The 16,905-nt window shown below is 36.6% G+C and overlaps 1 protein-coding gene across 1 annotated transcript in view; it reads right to left on the bottom strand.

The window, feature by feature from the left end:
- Positions 1 to 16,905, bottom strand: part of WDR25 (WD repeat domain 25) — a 256,478-nt gene that overhangs the window by 97,367 nt on the left and 142,206 nt on the right. Inside the window, exon 2 of the mRNA XM_001374296.5 lies at positions 15,959 to 16,106. Coding sequence (XP_001374333.3) covers positions 15,959 to 16,106 — 148 coding nt within the window. The remainder of the gene's footprint in view (positions 1 to 15,958; positions 16,107 to 16,905) is intronic.

Raw genomic sequence — 16,905 nt, forward strand, 5'->3', positions numbered from 1 at the left:
TATCAAAATGCTAGGAAATTCACAAGTGACAATCATAACTCTGAATGTGAATGGGATGAACTCAGCCATAAAATGTAGACGAATAAGAGAGTGGATTAGAATAAAAAATCCTACCGTATGTTGTCTACAAGAAACACACCTGAGACGGGTAAATACTCACAAGGTCAGAATTAAAGGTTGGAACAAGACCTATTGGGCCTCAACTGATAGAAAGAAGGCAGGAGGTGCAATCATGATATCTGACAAAGTCAAAGTAAAATTAGACCTAATTAAAAAGGATAGGAAAAGTAAATACATCCTGATAAAAGGGAGTATAGACAATGAGTATCATTGAATATCAGTAATCAAAATGTATGCACCAAATGGCATAGCACCCAAGATTCTAATGTAGAAATTAGCAGAATTCAAGAAGGTAATAGATAGAAAAACTATACTAGAGGGAGACCTGAACCTACCACTATCAAATTTAGCTAAATCAAATAAAAAAATAAATAAGAAAGAGGTAAAAGAGGTGAATGAAATCTTGGAAAATTAGAGTTAATACATAAATGGAGAAAAATAAATAGGGACAAAAAGAAATACACCTTCTTTTCAGCAGCACATGGTACATTCACAAAGATTGACCATATACTAGGTCATAAAAACATGGCATACAAATGCAGAAAAGGATAACTAATAAATGCAACCTTTTCAGATCATAAGGCAATAAAAATAATGATCAGTAAAGGTACATGGGGAAGCAAATTAAAAATTAATTGGAAATTAAATAATATGATTCTCCAACATTGGTTAGTTAGAGAACAAATCATGGAAACAATTAATAATTTCATTGAAGAAAATGACAATGATGAGACACCCTTTCAAAATCTATAGGATGCAGTCAAAGCAGTACTCAGGAGAAAATTTATATCCTTGAGTTCATATATTAACAAATTAGGGAGGGCCAATGAATTGGACATGCAAATCAAAAACCTAGGAAGCAAACAAATTAAAAACCCCGAGAAGAAAACCAAATTAGAGATCCTAAAAATTGAGGGAGAAATTAATAAAAATCGAAAGTGATAGAACTATTGAACTAATAAATAAGACTAGAAACTGATGTTTTGAAAATACAAACAAAACAGACAAAGTGCTGGTCAATCTAATAAAAAAAATGAAAGTAGAAAACCAAATTAACAGTATCATAGATGAAAAGGGAGACCTCACCTCCAATGAAGATCAAATCAAGGCAATCATTAAAAACTATTTTGCCCAATGATATGGCAATAACTATGCTAATATAGGTGATATGGATGAATATTTACAAAAATATAAATTGCCTAGGTTAACAGAAGAAGAAATAGAACTCTCAAATAACCCCATATCAGAAAAAGAAATTGAACAGGCCATCAAAGAACTCCCTAAGAAAAAATCCCCAGGGCCGGATGGATTCACAAGTGAATTCTATCAAACATTCAAAGAACAACTAATCCCAATACTATACAAACTATTTGACATAATAAGCAAAGAGGGAGTTCTACCAAATTCTTTTTATGACACAAATATGGTACTGATTCCAAAGCCAGGCAGGTCAAAAACGGAGAAAGAAAACTATAAACCAATCTCCCTAATGAATATAGATGCAAAAATCTTAAATAGGATAGTTAGCAAAAAGACCCCAGCAAGTCATCACAAGGGTTATCCACTATGACCAGGCAGGATTCATACCAGGAATGCAAGGATGGTTCAATATCAAGAAAACCATCCACATAATTGACCATATCAACAAGCAAACCAACAAAAATCACATGATTATCTCAATAGATGCAGAAAAAGCCTTTGACAGAATACAACACTTCCTGAAAACACGAGAATGTATAGGAATAGAAGGGCCTTTCCTAAAAATAATAAACACTATCTATCTAAAACCATCAGCAAACATCATCTGCAATGGGGATAAACTAGATGTATTCCCAATAAGATCAGGAGTAAAAGAAGGATGCCCATTATCACCTCTATTATTTAACATTGTACTAGAAACACTAGCAGTAGCAATTAGAGAAGAAAAAGAAACTGAAGGTATTAAAATTGGCAATAAAGAAACCAAGCTATCACTCTTTGTGGATGATATGATGGTCTACTTAAAGAATCCTAGAGAATCAACTAAAAAGCTAGTGAAAATAATCAACAATTTTAGCAAAGTTACAGCATACAAAATAAACCCACATAAGTCATCAGCATTTCTATATATCTCCAACACATCTCAGCAGTAGAAAGAGAAATTCCATTCAGAATCACCTTAGACAATATAAAATACTTAGGAATCTATCTCCCAAAACAAACACAGGAACTATAGGAACACAACTACAAAACCCTTTCCACACAACTAAAACTAGATCTGAGCAATTGGAAAAGCATTAACTGCTCATGGGTAGGACGAGCTAACATAATAAAATTGACCATCCTATCCAAACTTATCTATCTATTTAGTACCATACCCATCAAACTTCCAAAAAACTTTTTTACTGAATTAGAAAAAACCATAACAAAATTCATTTGGAAGAACAAAAGATCAAGGATATCCAGGGAAATCATGAAAAAAAAAATACAAAGGAAGGTGACCTTGTAGTACCAGATCTCAAACTATACTATAAAGCTGTGGTCATCAAAACAATTTGTTACTGGCTAAAAGACAGAAAGGAGGATCAGTGAAATAGACTTGGGGTAAGGGACCTCAGCAAGACAGTCTATGACAAGCCCAAAGACCCCAGCTTTTGGGACAAAAATCCAGTATTTGATAAAAACTGCTGGGAAAATTGTAAGACAGTGTGGGAGAGATTAGGTTTGGATCAACTCCTCACACACTACACCAAGATAAACTCAGAATGGGTGAATGACTTGAACATAAAGAAGGAAAGTATAAGTAAATTAGGTGAACACAGAATAGTATACATGTCAGACCTTTGGGAAGGGGAAGATTTTAAAACCAAGCAAGACTTAGAATGAGTCACAAAGTGTAAATATAAATAATTTTGGCTACATCAAATTAAAAATTTTTTGTACAAACAAAACCAATGTAACCAAAATCAGAAGGGAAATACCAAACTGGGAAACAATCTTCATAAAAAGAAATCTCTGACAAAGGTCTAATTACTCAAATTTACAAAGAGCTAAATCAATTGTACAAAAAATCAAGCCATTCTCCAATTGATAAATGGGCAAGGGACATGAATAGGCAATTTTCAGATAAAGAAATCAAAACTATCAATAAGCACATGAAAAAGTGTTCTAAATCTCTTATAATCAGAGAGATGCAAATCAAAACAACTCTGAGGTATCACCTCATACCTAGCAGATTGGATAACATGACAACAACGGAAATTAATGAATGTTGGAGGGGATGTGACAAAGTAGGGACATTAATTCATTGCTGGTGGAGTTGTGAATTGATCCAACGATTCTGGAGAGCAATTTGGAACTATGCCCAAAGGGCATAGTTTTGATCCAGACATAGCACTACTGGGTTTGTACCGCAAAGAGATAATAAGGAAAAAGACTTGTATAAAGAATATTCATAGCTACACTCTTTATGGTGGCAAAAAATTGGAAAATAAGGGGATGCCCTTCAAATTGTGGAACAGATGAACAAATTGTGGTATATGTTGGTGATGGAATACTACTGTGCTCAAAGGAATAATAAACTGGAAGAATCCCATGGGAACTGGAATGACCTCCAGAAACTGATGCAGAGCAAAAGAAGCAGAACCAGGAGAACAATGTAAACAGAGACTGATACACTGTGGTACAATCGAATGTAATAGACTTCTCCATTAGTGGCAATGTAGTGAGTCTGAACAACCTAGAGGGATATAGGAGAAAAAGCATTATCCACATTCAGAGGAAAAACTGTGGGAGTAAAAACACCAAAAAAAAAAAAAACTGCTTAATGACATGGGTCGAAGGGGATATGATTGGGGATGTAGACTCTAAATGAACATCCTAGTGCAAATACCAACAACATGGAAAGGGGTTCTGATCAAGGACACATGTAATACCCTATGGAATTGCACATCAGCTATGGTAGGCGTGGGGGAGGGGAGGGAGGAATAGAAAATGATTTTTGTAACCAAGGAATAATGTTTGAAATTGACCAAATAAAAAAATAATGTCAAAAAAAAAGAACTCTTGCTGAGAAGGCCTATAAGAAATACCTTAAAAGGACAGAGAACACAAGTCTTTATAGCAGGGGAGTGCAGCTCTTGAGAGTCTGGTCACCTATGTGGCTTACCTTGTGTATCTATGTTGATGTTTTTCCCAGGTTATATGTATAAATGAATACAGTATCATATACTGGACTATGCTATAAGATGCCTGGGATATTATGAACAATATCACCAGCTAGGGGGTTGGCTAGTGATAAATTTGTGTCACAAAATCATCAACAGGCCCTCTGAGCCCTCCCCTATTGTTTCCAGGAAGTGGAAGGACTATGTCAGAGATGGGACCCTTGCAAAAAAAACAAACCAAAAAAAAAAACTCATCATTGTATAAGCAATTTACAGTTTACATGGCAATTTCAACTTATATATCCTCTGATACCGAGCATAAAACCTTTCACATGACAGGTGCCTAATAAATGTCTACTTATATGAAATGCTAATGCAAGAAATAGTCTAGGAAAAGTTCTACAGCCCACTGAGCAGCTATGTCAGGTTTCTCCTTCCTTTCCCTACACTACCAAATTTCTGGAGGTTCTTCACTCCATGCCTTGACTTCTTCACCACTGTTTCTTCAGTCCTTTAAAGTCTAGTTTCCAACCGGTCCACTGTATTAAAACTGCTCTAAGTTCACCACTTATCTCCTAATCACCAAATAATTCAACACCCTTTTCACTTAGTCATCATCTTATTGAGCCTTAGTTACTTTACTTTCTTCAGTGGTCTCTGTTCTGCTCCCTGAAGCTTTAAAGTGGGAATTTTCCAGAGTTGTCTTCTCCACTTTTTCTTTTAGTTTATTCATAGAAATTTTCATTGAATCCTTTGGCTTCAACCTCTGTGCAGATGACTTCCAAAAACTCTATTTCTAACTCTGACCTCTCTCCCAAGCTACAAATTCTTACTTCAAATAGGCTATAGGACAGTTCCACCCATATGCCCTGAGAACATCTAAAAACTCGTAACATACAGAATCAAGTTCACTTTTTCCTCTCTGAATTTACTTGTTCTTTTAGCCTTGCCATTTCTGACCATAAGCATAATCATTCTTCTGGTCTGCCAAGTCAAAACCTTGATTCTTCATTCCTAGATCCCCTATCTAATCAGTTACTAGGTCCTGTCAAATCTGTTTTCACTCATATTAGTAGAGACTGTCATTACTACTTGCATATTATATATATCATAATTAAAATTATATGTGTATACCTATATATGAAATCTTATAATATCTCCTCAGTAGACTAAAAGTTCCAAGAGAGTTAGAACTATGTCTGATCTAAATTTAATATTATCCCTAGTTTTCTAAAACAGTACTCTGAATGACCTCCTGAGATTATCAAATACATGAAGAATGAACAAATGAACATTATCAAACTCATCACATCAATATATCCCAAAAAATTATTCACTATGATCCGGTTGGATTTATATCTTGAAGACAAGGATAATTAAGTATTTTAGAGGAAAGTATGACAATTAGAGATAGAATTTATACCTGAGATTCCACTGTTATATAGAACTTCTGGGTGAGGAAATTCTCTTTACTAATGCAGATTGGCATCTTCTCTGCAATTCATAATTTTAGAACATTGCCTATGGGACTGAGAGATGAAGGAATTGGCCAGGGACACACAGATATCATGCAGAATATATAGTCAGAGGTGGGATTTAAACCTGCCTTTCTAACTTTGAGGTCAGTTCTCGACTACAATATTATAGCAACAGATGCAGAAAAATTCTCTGCCAAATTACAACACTTATTTATGGTAAAAAACTAAACTAAACTAACAAAGCATAAGCATAGAATCATCATTTTTAATATAATTTTTAAAGTATCAAAAACCAAAAACTAACATTATTTGCAATGAGGCAACATCAGAAATCTCTCCAATAAATAAGAGAAAAACAAGATGTTCCCCTTTTCTAACTGCTTGTTGACAGAGTTCTGAGAATGCTAGCAAATAGCATTACGTCAAAGGTATAAAACAAAAATTGTTCCTATTCGCTGATATGATGGTTTATTTAGAAAACTCCTGAGAGTCAGCAAAGAAACTGAAATAAATAATAGCTTCAGTAAAGCAGCAAGATACAAAATAACCCCATAAAAATTAATAGTCACTCAATATAACTATAAGAAAATATTAATAGAAAAGGAAGTCTCATTGAAAACAACAATATATTGTGCAGAATATCTGAGAGTTAAAATATGGAGGCATATTTAAGACTCAGATAAATACAATTAACACTCTTTAAAGAAATAAAGAATGATTAAAATAGTGTTTTCAACACTATTTAGGCTTTGTGCAAAGGGGGGACTGTTATAATAGGAAATAAGATTTAGGACATAAGAGTGATTGCCAGGGCATGAAACAGTTAAGCAACTGACACAATCTCTCTGAACTTGAATGAAGAAGGAGGCAGATGTATTTATTTTCCTGGAGCAGCTTGAGAAACCATCATTCAAATTATAAGCCTGGGAATATCTTTGGCTATGGAAAAGGAGGCAGTCTTCATTCTTCTGCTGGACAGTAGAAGAAGCTGACCAAACTGAGAACAGACCACCTTTAGATATTTCTCTTGGGAATTTTGGACTTTGCCCACCAAAAGACTCTGTTGTAAGATTACTAATCCCTAAAGACTTTGCTTTTAATTTACTTAGAAATAAGATAGATTTAGTCAGATAGCATATAATTTATAGGGTAAAATAATTAAGATCTCTCCCTTTCCCCTCCTTCCTTTTTTTTACCTTCTCTTTCCTTGTTAATAAAATCAAAATATTTATGTGTTCCTTCTATGATTCTTCCCTAAAAACCCTTCAATACTATTATACTATTTCAACTATCACGGGAAACAATGAATAACCATAATAAGGAAGCTCAAAAGAATCCTTCTGAGTTGTTGGTTCCATGATCCATGTAATGAAATTATATGGTGGAGACCCCTGACCACCTCTCATGGAACTGTGCTTGCAAACCAAACTCCAAGGGTCCATATCCTTCCATCTAAACACATGAAGGAAGGAATAGGAGAACCCACCAAATCAATCACCCTATCACTCCTGCTACATAAGAATGAAGAAGATAAATACTTCAAGATCTCAAATTATACTATGAAACAGTAACCTTCAATACTTTCTCTCACTGGTTAAATCAACATAGAGTAACCCAACAGATTAGATAAGGAAGACTCAGAAACAACTGAAATCAATAACTTAATGTTCAATAATCTGAAAACATGAATTATTCAGAGAAGAAATCTCTATTTGACAAGAACTACTAGGAAAGCTGGAAAGTAGTTTAGCAGAAATTATATCTAAACCAACATTTTTGCCATATATATATGCTAAAAGTAGATACATCTGGACAACTATTTGATCAAGGGTGGACCACAAAAGAAAAAATGAATAAATCTGATTACAATATATTTAAATTTTTCACTAAGGAAAGAAGGGAAATTTTCATCTTTGCATTAAATATCTCTGATACAGATCTGGTATAAAAAACATAGAGGGGAAAAAACAGAAATACATAAATCAAGAGCCATTCCTCAATGGATAAGTGGCAAAAGTTCTCAAAGAAAAGGAATGACAAAAACTATTAGCAACCATAGTAGGTTCCAAATTTCTAATAATAACAGAAATGAAAATTCAAACAACTCAGATTCTTTTTTTAAATTATTTTTCTTGTCATACAAAACACACTTCCATATTGGTCAATGTTGTAAGAACAAATTCATACATAAACAAAACCCCAAAATAAAACCATAAATACACTAATGTGAAAGACAACTCTGATAGTTCTTTCTCTAGAGGTGGATAGCATTCCCCAGCATGAGTCTTTCAGGATTGTCCCAGATCACTGCTGAGAATAAACAAGTTTTCACAGATAATCATTGTACCATAGTGCCATTATTGTGTACAATGTTCTCCCAGTCCTGTTTATTTTGCTATGCAACAGTTCCTGCAGATCTTGCCAACTTTTTTCTGAAATCATCTTGTTATTATTTCATATAGCACAATAGTATTCCATCACCAACATGTACCACAATTGGTTCAGCCATTCTCCAACTGATGAACAGCCTCATAATTTCCAAGTATTTGCCACTATAAAAAAAAAAGCTGCTACATATATTTTTGTACAAGTAGGTCCTTTCCCCTTTTTTATTATCTCTTTTGGATACAGACCCAGCAGTTCCTGGATCAAAAGGTATGCACGGTTTTATGGCCTTTAAGCATAATTCCAAATTGCCCTCCAGAATGGTTGGATCAGTTCACAACCCCACCAAAAATGCATTAATGTCCCAATTTTGCCACATTCCTTCCAACATTTACTACTTTCCTTTATTGCTATATTAGCCAATCTGATAGGTGTAAGGTGATACCTCAGCATTGTTTTATTTGTATTTCTCTAATCAAAAGTGACTTAGACCATTATTTTATATGACTATTGATTGCTTTGATTTCTGAGGTTGTTTTGATGAATACTTCAAACCTAGTAAATTGGCAATGATGAGAAAAGATAGGAATGATCAATCATGGAAGAGTTATGGAAGTACATTAATATGCTATTGGTAAAACTATAAATTGATCCAACCATTATGGGAAGTAATTTAGAACTATGTTGAGAAAATTACTATCTATAACCTTTGAAGCAGAGATCCCACTGCTAGGCATATAGCCCAAGGAAGTAAAAAAAAAAATTCTTTAAGGCCCCCTTATACTCCAAAGTATTGAAAGCAGCACTTTCTATTGAGCAAAGGAACTGGAAACAAATTAAATCCCCACTGATAAAGAAATGGCTAAACAAACTATATTGCATGGGCATAGTGCAATATTATTATACAATAAGAAACTATTAATATGAAGAATTCAGAAGTATGGATAGATAATACAATACAAAAAAAAAGAACCCAGGAAAATAATATATACAATAACTACAACAACGTAAATAGAAAGAACAAACAAAAAATCTACTGAAATCTGTGTAATCAGAAAACCCAGAGATGAGAAAGGAAAATGTACTTTCTTCACAGAGTCAAGGGACAACAGGTATAAATAATTCCATATGATTCCAGAGTACTTCCAGATTCTGTTGATGTATTGGCTGGTTTTGCTCAGCTCCTTTTTATTCTTTTTTTTTTTAAATATAGTTTCTTACAAGAGATGACTCTCTAGATTAAGAATGTAGGTGGGATATATTGGGCAGTCAGCCAATAAGCATTTTTGCAGTATACTATATGCCAGGCACTGTGTTAAGCACTGGACTTACAAAGAAAAGCAAAAGGCACACAATCTAATGGAAAATAAAAGTGACATGAAAATGTTAGTTTTAAAAGATTTTAAGAAGCATTAAGCACAGAAAAAGAAAATAAATTTCAATCACTAGATCTCATTGTAAAAAAGGAGAGCAGAAAAAAAGAAAAGAAGAACATAGATGAAAAGAGGGAGGAGAGAGAAGAAAACAGGAAAGAAAAAAGGAATAGAAAAAGGAGTTGGAGGGAGGAAAGAAGAGAAAAGGAAGTGAAGCAGGAATGAATGGGGAGCTAAGAGTAAAAGAAAGAAAAGAAACAGGAAGGTGAAGAAGGAGAAAGAGTAGAGAAGAAGAGGGAAAAGGAAATTAAAAGGGAAAAGGAAGACAGAAGAAAGAACAGGGATGAGGAAAAAAGAAAAGAAGGGAGAGAAGAGCTTTCCTTTATTCACAATTTACAAAGATATTTCTTCATGTGAACTCAGTCATGAAAGTATTTTTTTTCTCCCTACTGTAGCAGCTGGGTAAACTTTGTAGAGATGAAGATCAGATAAACAACTAGAATTAAAAAAAAAAAAAGGGTAAAGCCCACATTTTCTGATTATTTCCACTAGACCAACACTTTCTTGCCAGGAATCTTCACACTGCGGCTATCCCAGAAAGATCGAACACATGACCATTTCTAAATCTTATCAGCATCAACTGCAAAATAATAGTGATTCCCCATAGAGACCCTGTGGGATGTGGCTGTTTTCCATTCCTTTGTTCAGCAACAAAATCACTCCCTTTGTTAAAGTGGAGACTAGTAGTTGGGTGGGGGCAATTTACAGCAAATAAAAGGAAGAACCAATAAGAAATTATATTTGGCAACTTTAGCAAGCCAGTTAATCAAGAATACAGAGAAATTGACTGAGAAAACAAAGAACATTTTGAGGGCCTTGGAGCCGACCAATATCCCCTTGAGATAGCCCTGGATGGAAAGCACTGGTGATACTGAATTGCTAAGATTACAGAGTGAGAAGACAAGCGCACTAAAAATAATTAATCTGTGAGAGACTTTTATTTAAGTGCTGATTCATGGGAGCTCTCTAAGTCAAACAACCACTCAGTGCTATAAATTAAGCAGATAAAATATGGCTTTATGAGGTGAGCACAGCATGTTTCGGATGCTTATATTGACATTTATAATCTACAGATTTTTAACTGTATTGATTTAGAACCTCCGAATAAATGCCCTCACTACCAAATCCTCATTAATGACGACAGGCACTGTGTGGATAGCCCCTGGATATTGCTGGGAAATAAAGTCCGTTACATTATGTTTTCTGTGCATTCCTATTAGACTGTGGGTGTGAGGAAGCAAGGAAGCAAATCTTGTTGGGGTGGGGAAGGTGGTGGGGAGAGAAAGAAAGGCAGCCTCCAGAGCAAAGGAGAAAAGCAGACACAAAAATAAGAGAGTGGGGTATAAGCAAATCAAAGCTTGGAAGGGGTGGGGGAGAAGATACTAAAGTTGATGATGCAGTTGCCTCAAGTACACTTCGTTGGTCTATAAGAGTTCACGTTTCTCTACCAGTGAGATAGGTCATGCAAGTAATATTATCCTCCACCAATGACAGATGAGGAAGCTAAGATCGCAAGGCAAGTTAGTGGCAAATCTAGCAAGTCGGTGGAACCAGAATCTGGTCCTCTTATTCTACACTGCATTGCATGGGAAATAAATGATTCGGTGAACTAAGATTCCCAGAGACTACCACACCTGAGAGCACCAAGGCACCTAGAACAATGCAAAAAGATGCATGAAAGAGCTAGTGACTGAAGCCAGAAGATCTCAGTTCCCATCCCAGCTCTTGTCACTTGCCAGATGTGTAACTTAACCTTCCTAAGCCTCAGTTCCTTCATCTGAAAAATGAGGATCATAATACTTATTTAGCTTACCTCAGAGGGCTGTTTGTGAGGGAAAGCACTTTGTAAACAGTCTGTTTTGGGAATAGGGAATTCCTATTGGAAGGGGAACTGCTGTTAGGAACTGTTAAGGGGGCAGTCCCTACATTACCCTTATTGCTTCCATTTATCATTGCATGCATTTAGGCAAGTGAGGAGAGTGGGAGGAGAAAAGGAAATGTTCTCTTTCTCTTCGCCCCCTCTGGCCACCCCCTTCCCTACTTCTCCTTGTAGGACAGAGAAGAGAAATGAAAGAAGTGAGGAATGAGGGGGAAACACTCCAGTTCAGAGTAATTTGCCATCACAAAAAGGGACAGTCAGAGTGCAAACTCCCATATGACTCCAAATTTCTCCTTTCTTGATTCAATCAATTCAATAAACCTTTATTAAGCACCTACAGCCCTGCTCAACACAGAAGGAGAAATGAAGATTAATAAAATTCAATCTCTGCCCTCACTAAGCCAAGGGGACTACTACTCCTCTGGTCTGGGAAACAGTCATTTCATAAATGTGGCCTGAGGAGAGTAGAAGCTCATCTTATAGCCACATTGGCCTGCTACCATTTCTTTCTTTTTTTTTTTAACCCTTACCTTCTGTCTTAGAAGTGATACTAAAAATCAGTTTCAAGGCAGAAAGGCTGTAAGGGCTAGATTTGCTCAGGGTCACACAGGTAGGAAGTGTCTGAGACCACACTTGAACCCAAGCCCTTCCATCTCTAGATCTGGCTTTCTATCCACTGAGCCATCTGCCTGTCCCTCTGTTCTCATTTCTTAAACATACAATCCATTAAAGCCTCTACACCTTTAACACATGTATTGGTTCTAGGTTTCCTAGTCTATATTTCTGCTTACACTTTTTGGATCCAAGGGCAAGCTTGATTTTAGCTTTAAAGGATAAATAGGAAATCAACAGTTTCCTCATTGATAAATAAAGGTATTGGTTGGATGATTGTGCCATTGTAAATTCTCTGATCTTCTGATTCTATGAACAGGGGAAAAATACAAGTAGGGCACTCTAGACATCATCACTAGCCTTTAATGACAGGTTAACATTAAAAATATTACCTCATTTCATGCTTACAACCACCCTAGAAGGCAGATGTTATTTTTACTAATGAAGACGCTGAGGCAGATGTTAAATGACTTGTCCAAGACTACCCAGCTGGTAAGTTTCTGGGGCCAAATTTAAACTCAGGTCTTCCTGGTTCCAGGTCCACCACTCTAACCACTACAACATTTACCCACCTGGAGACTTTGGAATTAGGTAAACAAAAGGAACCTTCAAATACTCAAGCAGCTCGATGATCTCTTTCTCTACAAAGATCCAGAGCAGAACCCTTCCATAGCCTCCTTATGAGTGCCAGAGAGGATCCACCCAGTGTCCTGGGAACTTGCCTTGATTTCTCAATTGTTCTTGAAATTGAGAGGATACCAATGGAGCCCATGGTCTCTTCTTTCATTATCCCTCACTCTCACCATATATGATCTGCCCATCTTTAAAAATTCTTATTAGGTTTGTAGATGACACTGAGCTAGGAAGGAGGACTAACATATTGAATGACAGAATCAGAATCCAAAATGATCTTGACAGGCTAGAGCACTAGGCTGAATCTAAAAATGTGAAATCCAGTAGGGTTAAATGTCTTACATGGGAGCAAAAATTGGCTTCATGAGTACACAGTGGGGTAGGCATAGATAGTGGTTTTTCCAAGAAAAGATCTGGAAAAGATTCGTGAAAAGCTCAATATAGGTCAGCAATATGATGTGGCAACTAAACAAGCTAATACCATGTTGGTTTGTATTGGGAGAAGCTACAAGGAATAAAGGAGGTAACAGTCCCTCAGACAGCCCTCAAGTAGAGTACTAGGTTTAGCTCTAGCTGCCAGAACTGAAGGACACCAATTAACTAGAAAGTGGCCACAAGAGTACCAATGGCAAAGGTCCTTGTCATATTGGAATCAATTATATAAACTTGGGGTGTTTGGTCTGGAGAATAGAAGATGGGGGTGGGATTGTAGAATGAGATTTTCTTCAAGTATGTGGAGGGCCAAACGAGGAAGAAGGATTTGATTTGTTCTTTTTAATATCAGAGGGCAAAATGAGGAGCAACATATAGAAGTTGTAAAGAGGAAAATTTAGGTTTGACTTCAAGAAAATTTCCTAATAATCTGAGCTGTCTGAAAGTGGAAGGGGCTGCCTCAGAAAGTGGTGGAAGTTATCAAGCAAAAACTGGACAACTTTGTCAGTTGTGTTGTCATGGAGATTCCTTTAGGGTTTGCTTTAGATGATATGATCAGAGGCGATCCTACTGTCAAATTCTGTGATTCATCCATTCCCTACATATTACTTCACTTTCGAAATTTCTTGCTGGTGATTAATGGTACTCCTTTCCACATTCTCTAAGATTCCTTCAAATTGGATTAATTGTCATATGGAGACTCCCTGAATAGACAGAATGCAACCTCCACAAGGGAAAAAATAATCAATTGATAAATACTTAATTACACCTTCTATGTGCCAGCCATTGTGCTAGGGCGGGGGATACAACCCTTCCCCAAATAAGGAGCAGGGGCTTTACTTTCTCATTACATGACCAATGTCTAGCACAGTTCCTGGTACAGAGAAGGTGCTCAATAAATGCTTCTGATGGATTGACTATCTTTTTTTTATGGCTCTGTCATTGTTCTTGGATCTTCCTGAGCACTGGTAAGATAAAGTTGGACAGGGAGAGGCCTTTATATGTCAGGCAGAAGAGTTTCAATTTTATTGGATCATAAGAAACCATTAAAGAATTTTTAATAGGGCAGTAGATAAGATCAGATGAATAAAATTAAAACATAATGAAAGTTACTTTGATAGAAGTATGAAAAGAGGAGTCCAGAAACATTGTTCAGCAGTGATAGTCCAGGCCTGTGCTAATGTGGTACTCTCTGAGGATGGTGGCAATAGGAGTAAGTAGAGCAGTGGGGGAAAGGGTAAGAGCTGAGGGAAAGGTAGAATCAAACAGAATTAGCAGACAGCTGGATACAGCAGAAATAGCAAAGAATTTGGAGTTGGAGATCTTGGATTAAAATCCTGGCTTCTCCCTCTCACTGCATGTTGAAGCTTCACTTTCCTAACCTATAAAACAAAGGGGGATGGATTAGATCGAAGGTCTCTGATGCCCCTTCCAGGGCTAGGGCTAGGACCCTATGGATCTATAGGATTATAAACTGGAGATGAAAGCTGAAAAAGAGGAAAAAATAAAAGAAATTCCTTGATGCTACCACTAATAGGAATTGGGAAGCCAGAAGGCAAAATGGGAAAGATAATTCCTCCTGGGACAGCTATGAAGCAGAGTAGAAGCCTGCAGCTGAGCACACCTGGTCAAGTATGGTCTCAGATACTTCTTAGCTATATGACCCTGGGCAAATCATTTAACACCAATTGCCTAACCCTTGATGCCCTTCTGTCTAAAAATTGATACTAAGACAGCAAGGATTAAATAAATTTAAAAAAAGAGAGAAAGCTAATTCCCCCAAATCCATCAGAATCAAATATATTCAAAATTGTATAATTAACAATTCCTTCCATTAAGAGGAAGCTACATTGTAAGTTATACTATAAGAGAATGTAAAGTAGTATAATTTAAGGAAAGGCACACTGCCCTGAAAGTTGTGCTGTCTAGGTTCAAATCCTTGGGCAAGTCACCTAACCTTTTTGACTTCTTTTATCTGTAAAAAGAAGGGTTTGGGTTCTATAGTCTTTAAGATCTGTTTCAAATCTGACATACTTATTGGAGGAAAAGCACTGAAATCAGAACAAAAGGGCCTAGGAGTAAAGCTCAGCCCTACTGTTTACAACTATGGCCCTCAGTTTCCTCTTCTGTAAAATGAGGCAGTTAGAATGGATAACATCTCTGACTTCCCCTCCAATTCTAAATTCTATGATCCTATTCACCATTACTGATGGGCCATAAGAATCCAATCTATTTACCCACTCCCTATGAGCTATCCTCCTTCCATTTCTTTTGGCTAGAATCCTAGTACTGCTAAATTGGGCAGCTACTTTCTCAACCAATGGCCCCTAAGGATTTGTCCAGACACAAATCCATCTCACCAGAATGCCTTTTCAATTTGGAGCATTAAAGCTCAACATGTTTAGAGAGGTTTCCTCATGGGCCAGAATTATTCTTTATTGCCTTTCAAAAATGTAAAGTTACAGAAATACTAAATGGATTCTCAACAAACAATGCTATAATAAAGTTAAATCCATTTTAGAACAAATGAAGTGTCAAAGGTTTATTAAAAATCCATCCCTTTATCAGACCCTGTAGTAACACAAAATGGAAAGGCTTGGCAGAGACTAAGCTTATAATATCCATCCTCTGGGGTTTGTTAGGAAGCCTGTCATGGGGCTGATTTTATGGCAGTCCTGAAATGAGAATGGCATTTCTCACAAAGAAATTTTTTAAAGTCAGGATATTGAGTGTATTACAGAGAGAATGATAGTGCAGAAAGCCCAGGTCATGCTCCCAGTTCTGGGGCAGCCAGGGCTGAAATGAAATCCATTGGTTTAATCATGATCCATAAAACTGTACCTGTTTCAACATCTGTCACATGAAGCTCAGAATCAAAGCCACCACTGAGGATGTGTCTTCCACAGGAGGACCACTGCACAGCACGAACCGCACCGTTGTGAGAAGAATAGGTGTTCAAACAGCGACCTGTGTCTATGGCATCCCATACCTTTAGGGCAAAAGACAGACAGGCAGTTCTAGTATCAAAGCTCATGCATTTTTTTTTAACTCTTACCCCCTGTCTTAGTATCAATTCTGAGATAGAAAAGCAGCAAGGGGCAGTCTAAAAAGTTAAATGCCTTGCCCAAAGTCTCCGAGGTCACATTTGAACCCAGGTCTTCCTCACTCCAGGCCTGGCACTCTATTCACTATGCTACTTAGCTGCCCTAAAAGTTCACATATTCTTAATGTTTAGACACTTTGTTCCCCCACGAAAACCTGGTGGGCCACATAGTGAGAGTATTGGTGGTTCTGTGTTAAAATACAGAATACAGGATACAGAAACTAAAGTTTAGAGATAAATGACTTGCCTGAAGTTCCACAAACAGTTAAGTGTAAGAGATGGGATTCAAACCCAGCACTCTCCTAACTCCCAGTGCAGCAGTTTTCTACTTAGTCATGTTGACTCCCTTGAAACAAATGACCTTATTTTCTTTTTAAGACTTCACAGATCATGTTGCTTCTATTTCTCTCTTGTAATGTATTATTAGAAATTAGAGTTATTCTTGAATTATGTCATATCCTACTGCTAGAACTCCAGTGATAGATCAAAGATTCAGAACTACAAGAACCACAAAAGTCTTCTGGTCTAATCCTATAACTGTATAAATTAGAAACTGAGTCCCAGAGAGACGATGACCTGCCTAAGGACAAGGACTAAGTGACAGGGTTGGAATTTGAACCCATGCCCTGTGATTCCAAATCCAATACTCAATCCACTCTACCACAAAGGAAGAGGTCATTATTTT

The sequence above is a fragment of the Monodelphis domestica genome, chromosome 1 (genome assembly GCF_027887165.1).
Source record: "Monodelphis domestica isolate mMonDom1 chromosome 1, mMonDom1.pri, whole genome shotgun sequence".
NCBI lineage: Eukaryota > Metazoa > Chordata > Mammalia > Didelphimorphia > Didelphidae > Monodelphis > Monodelphis domestica.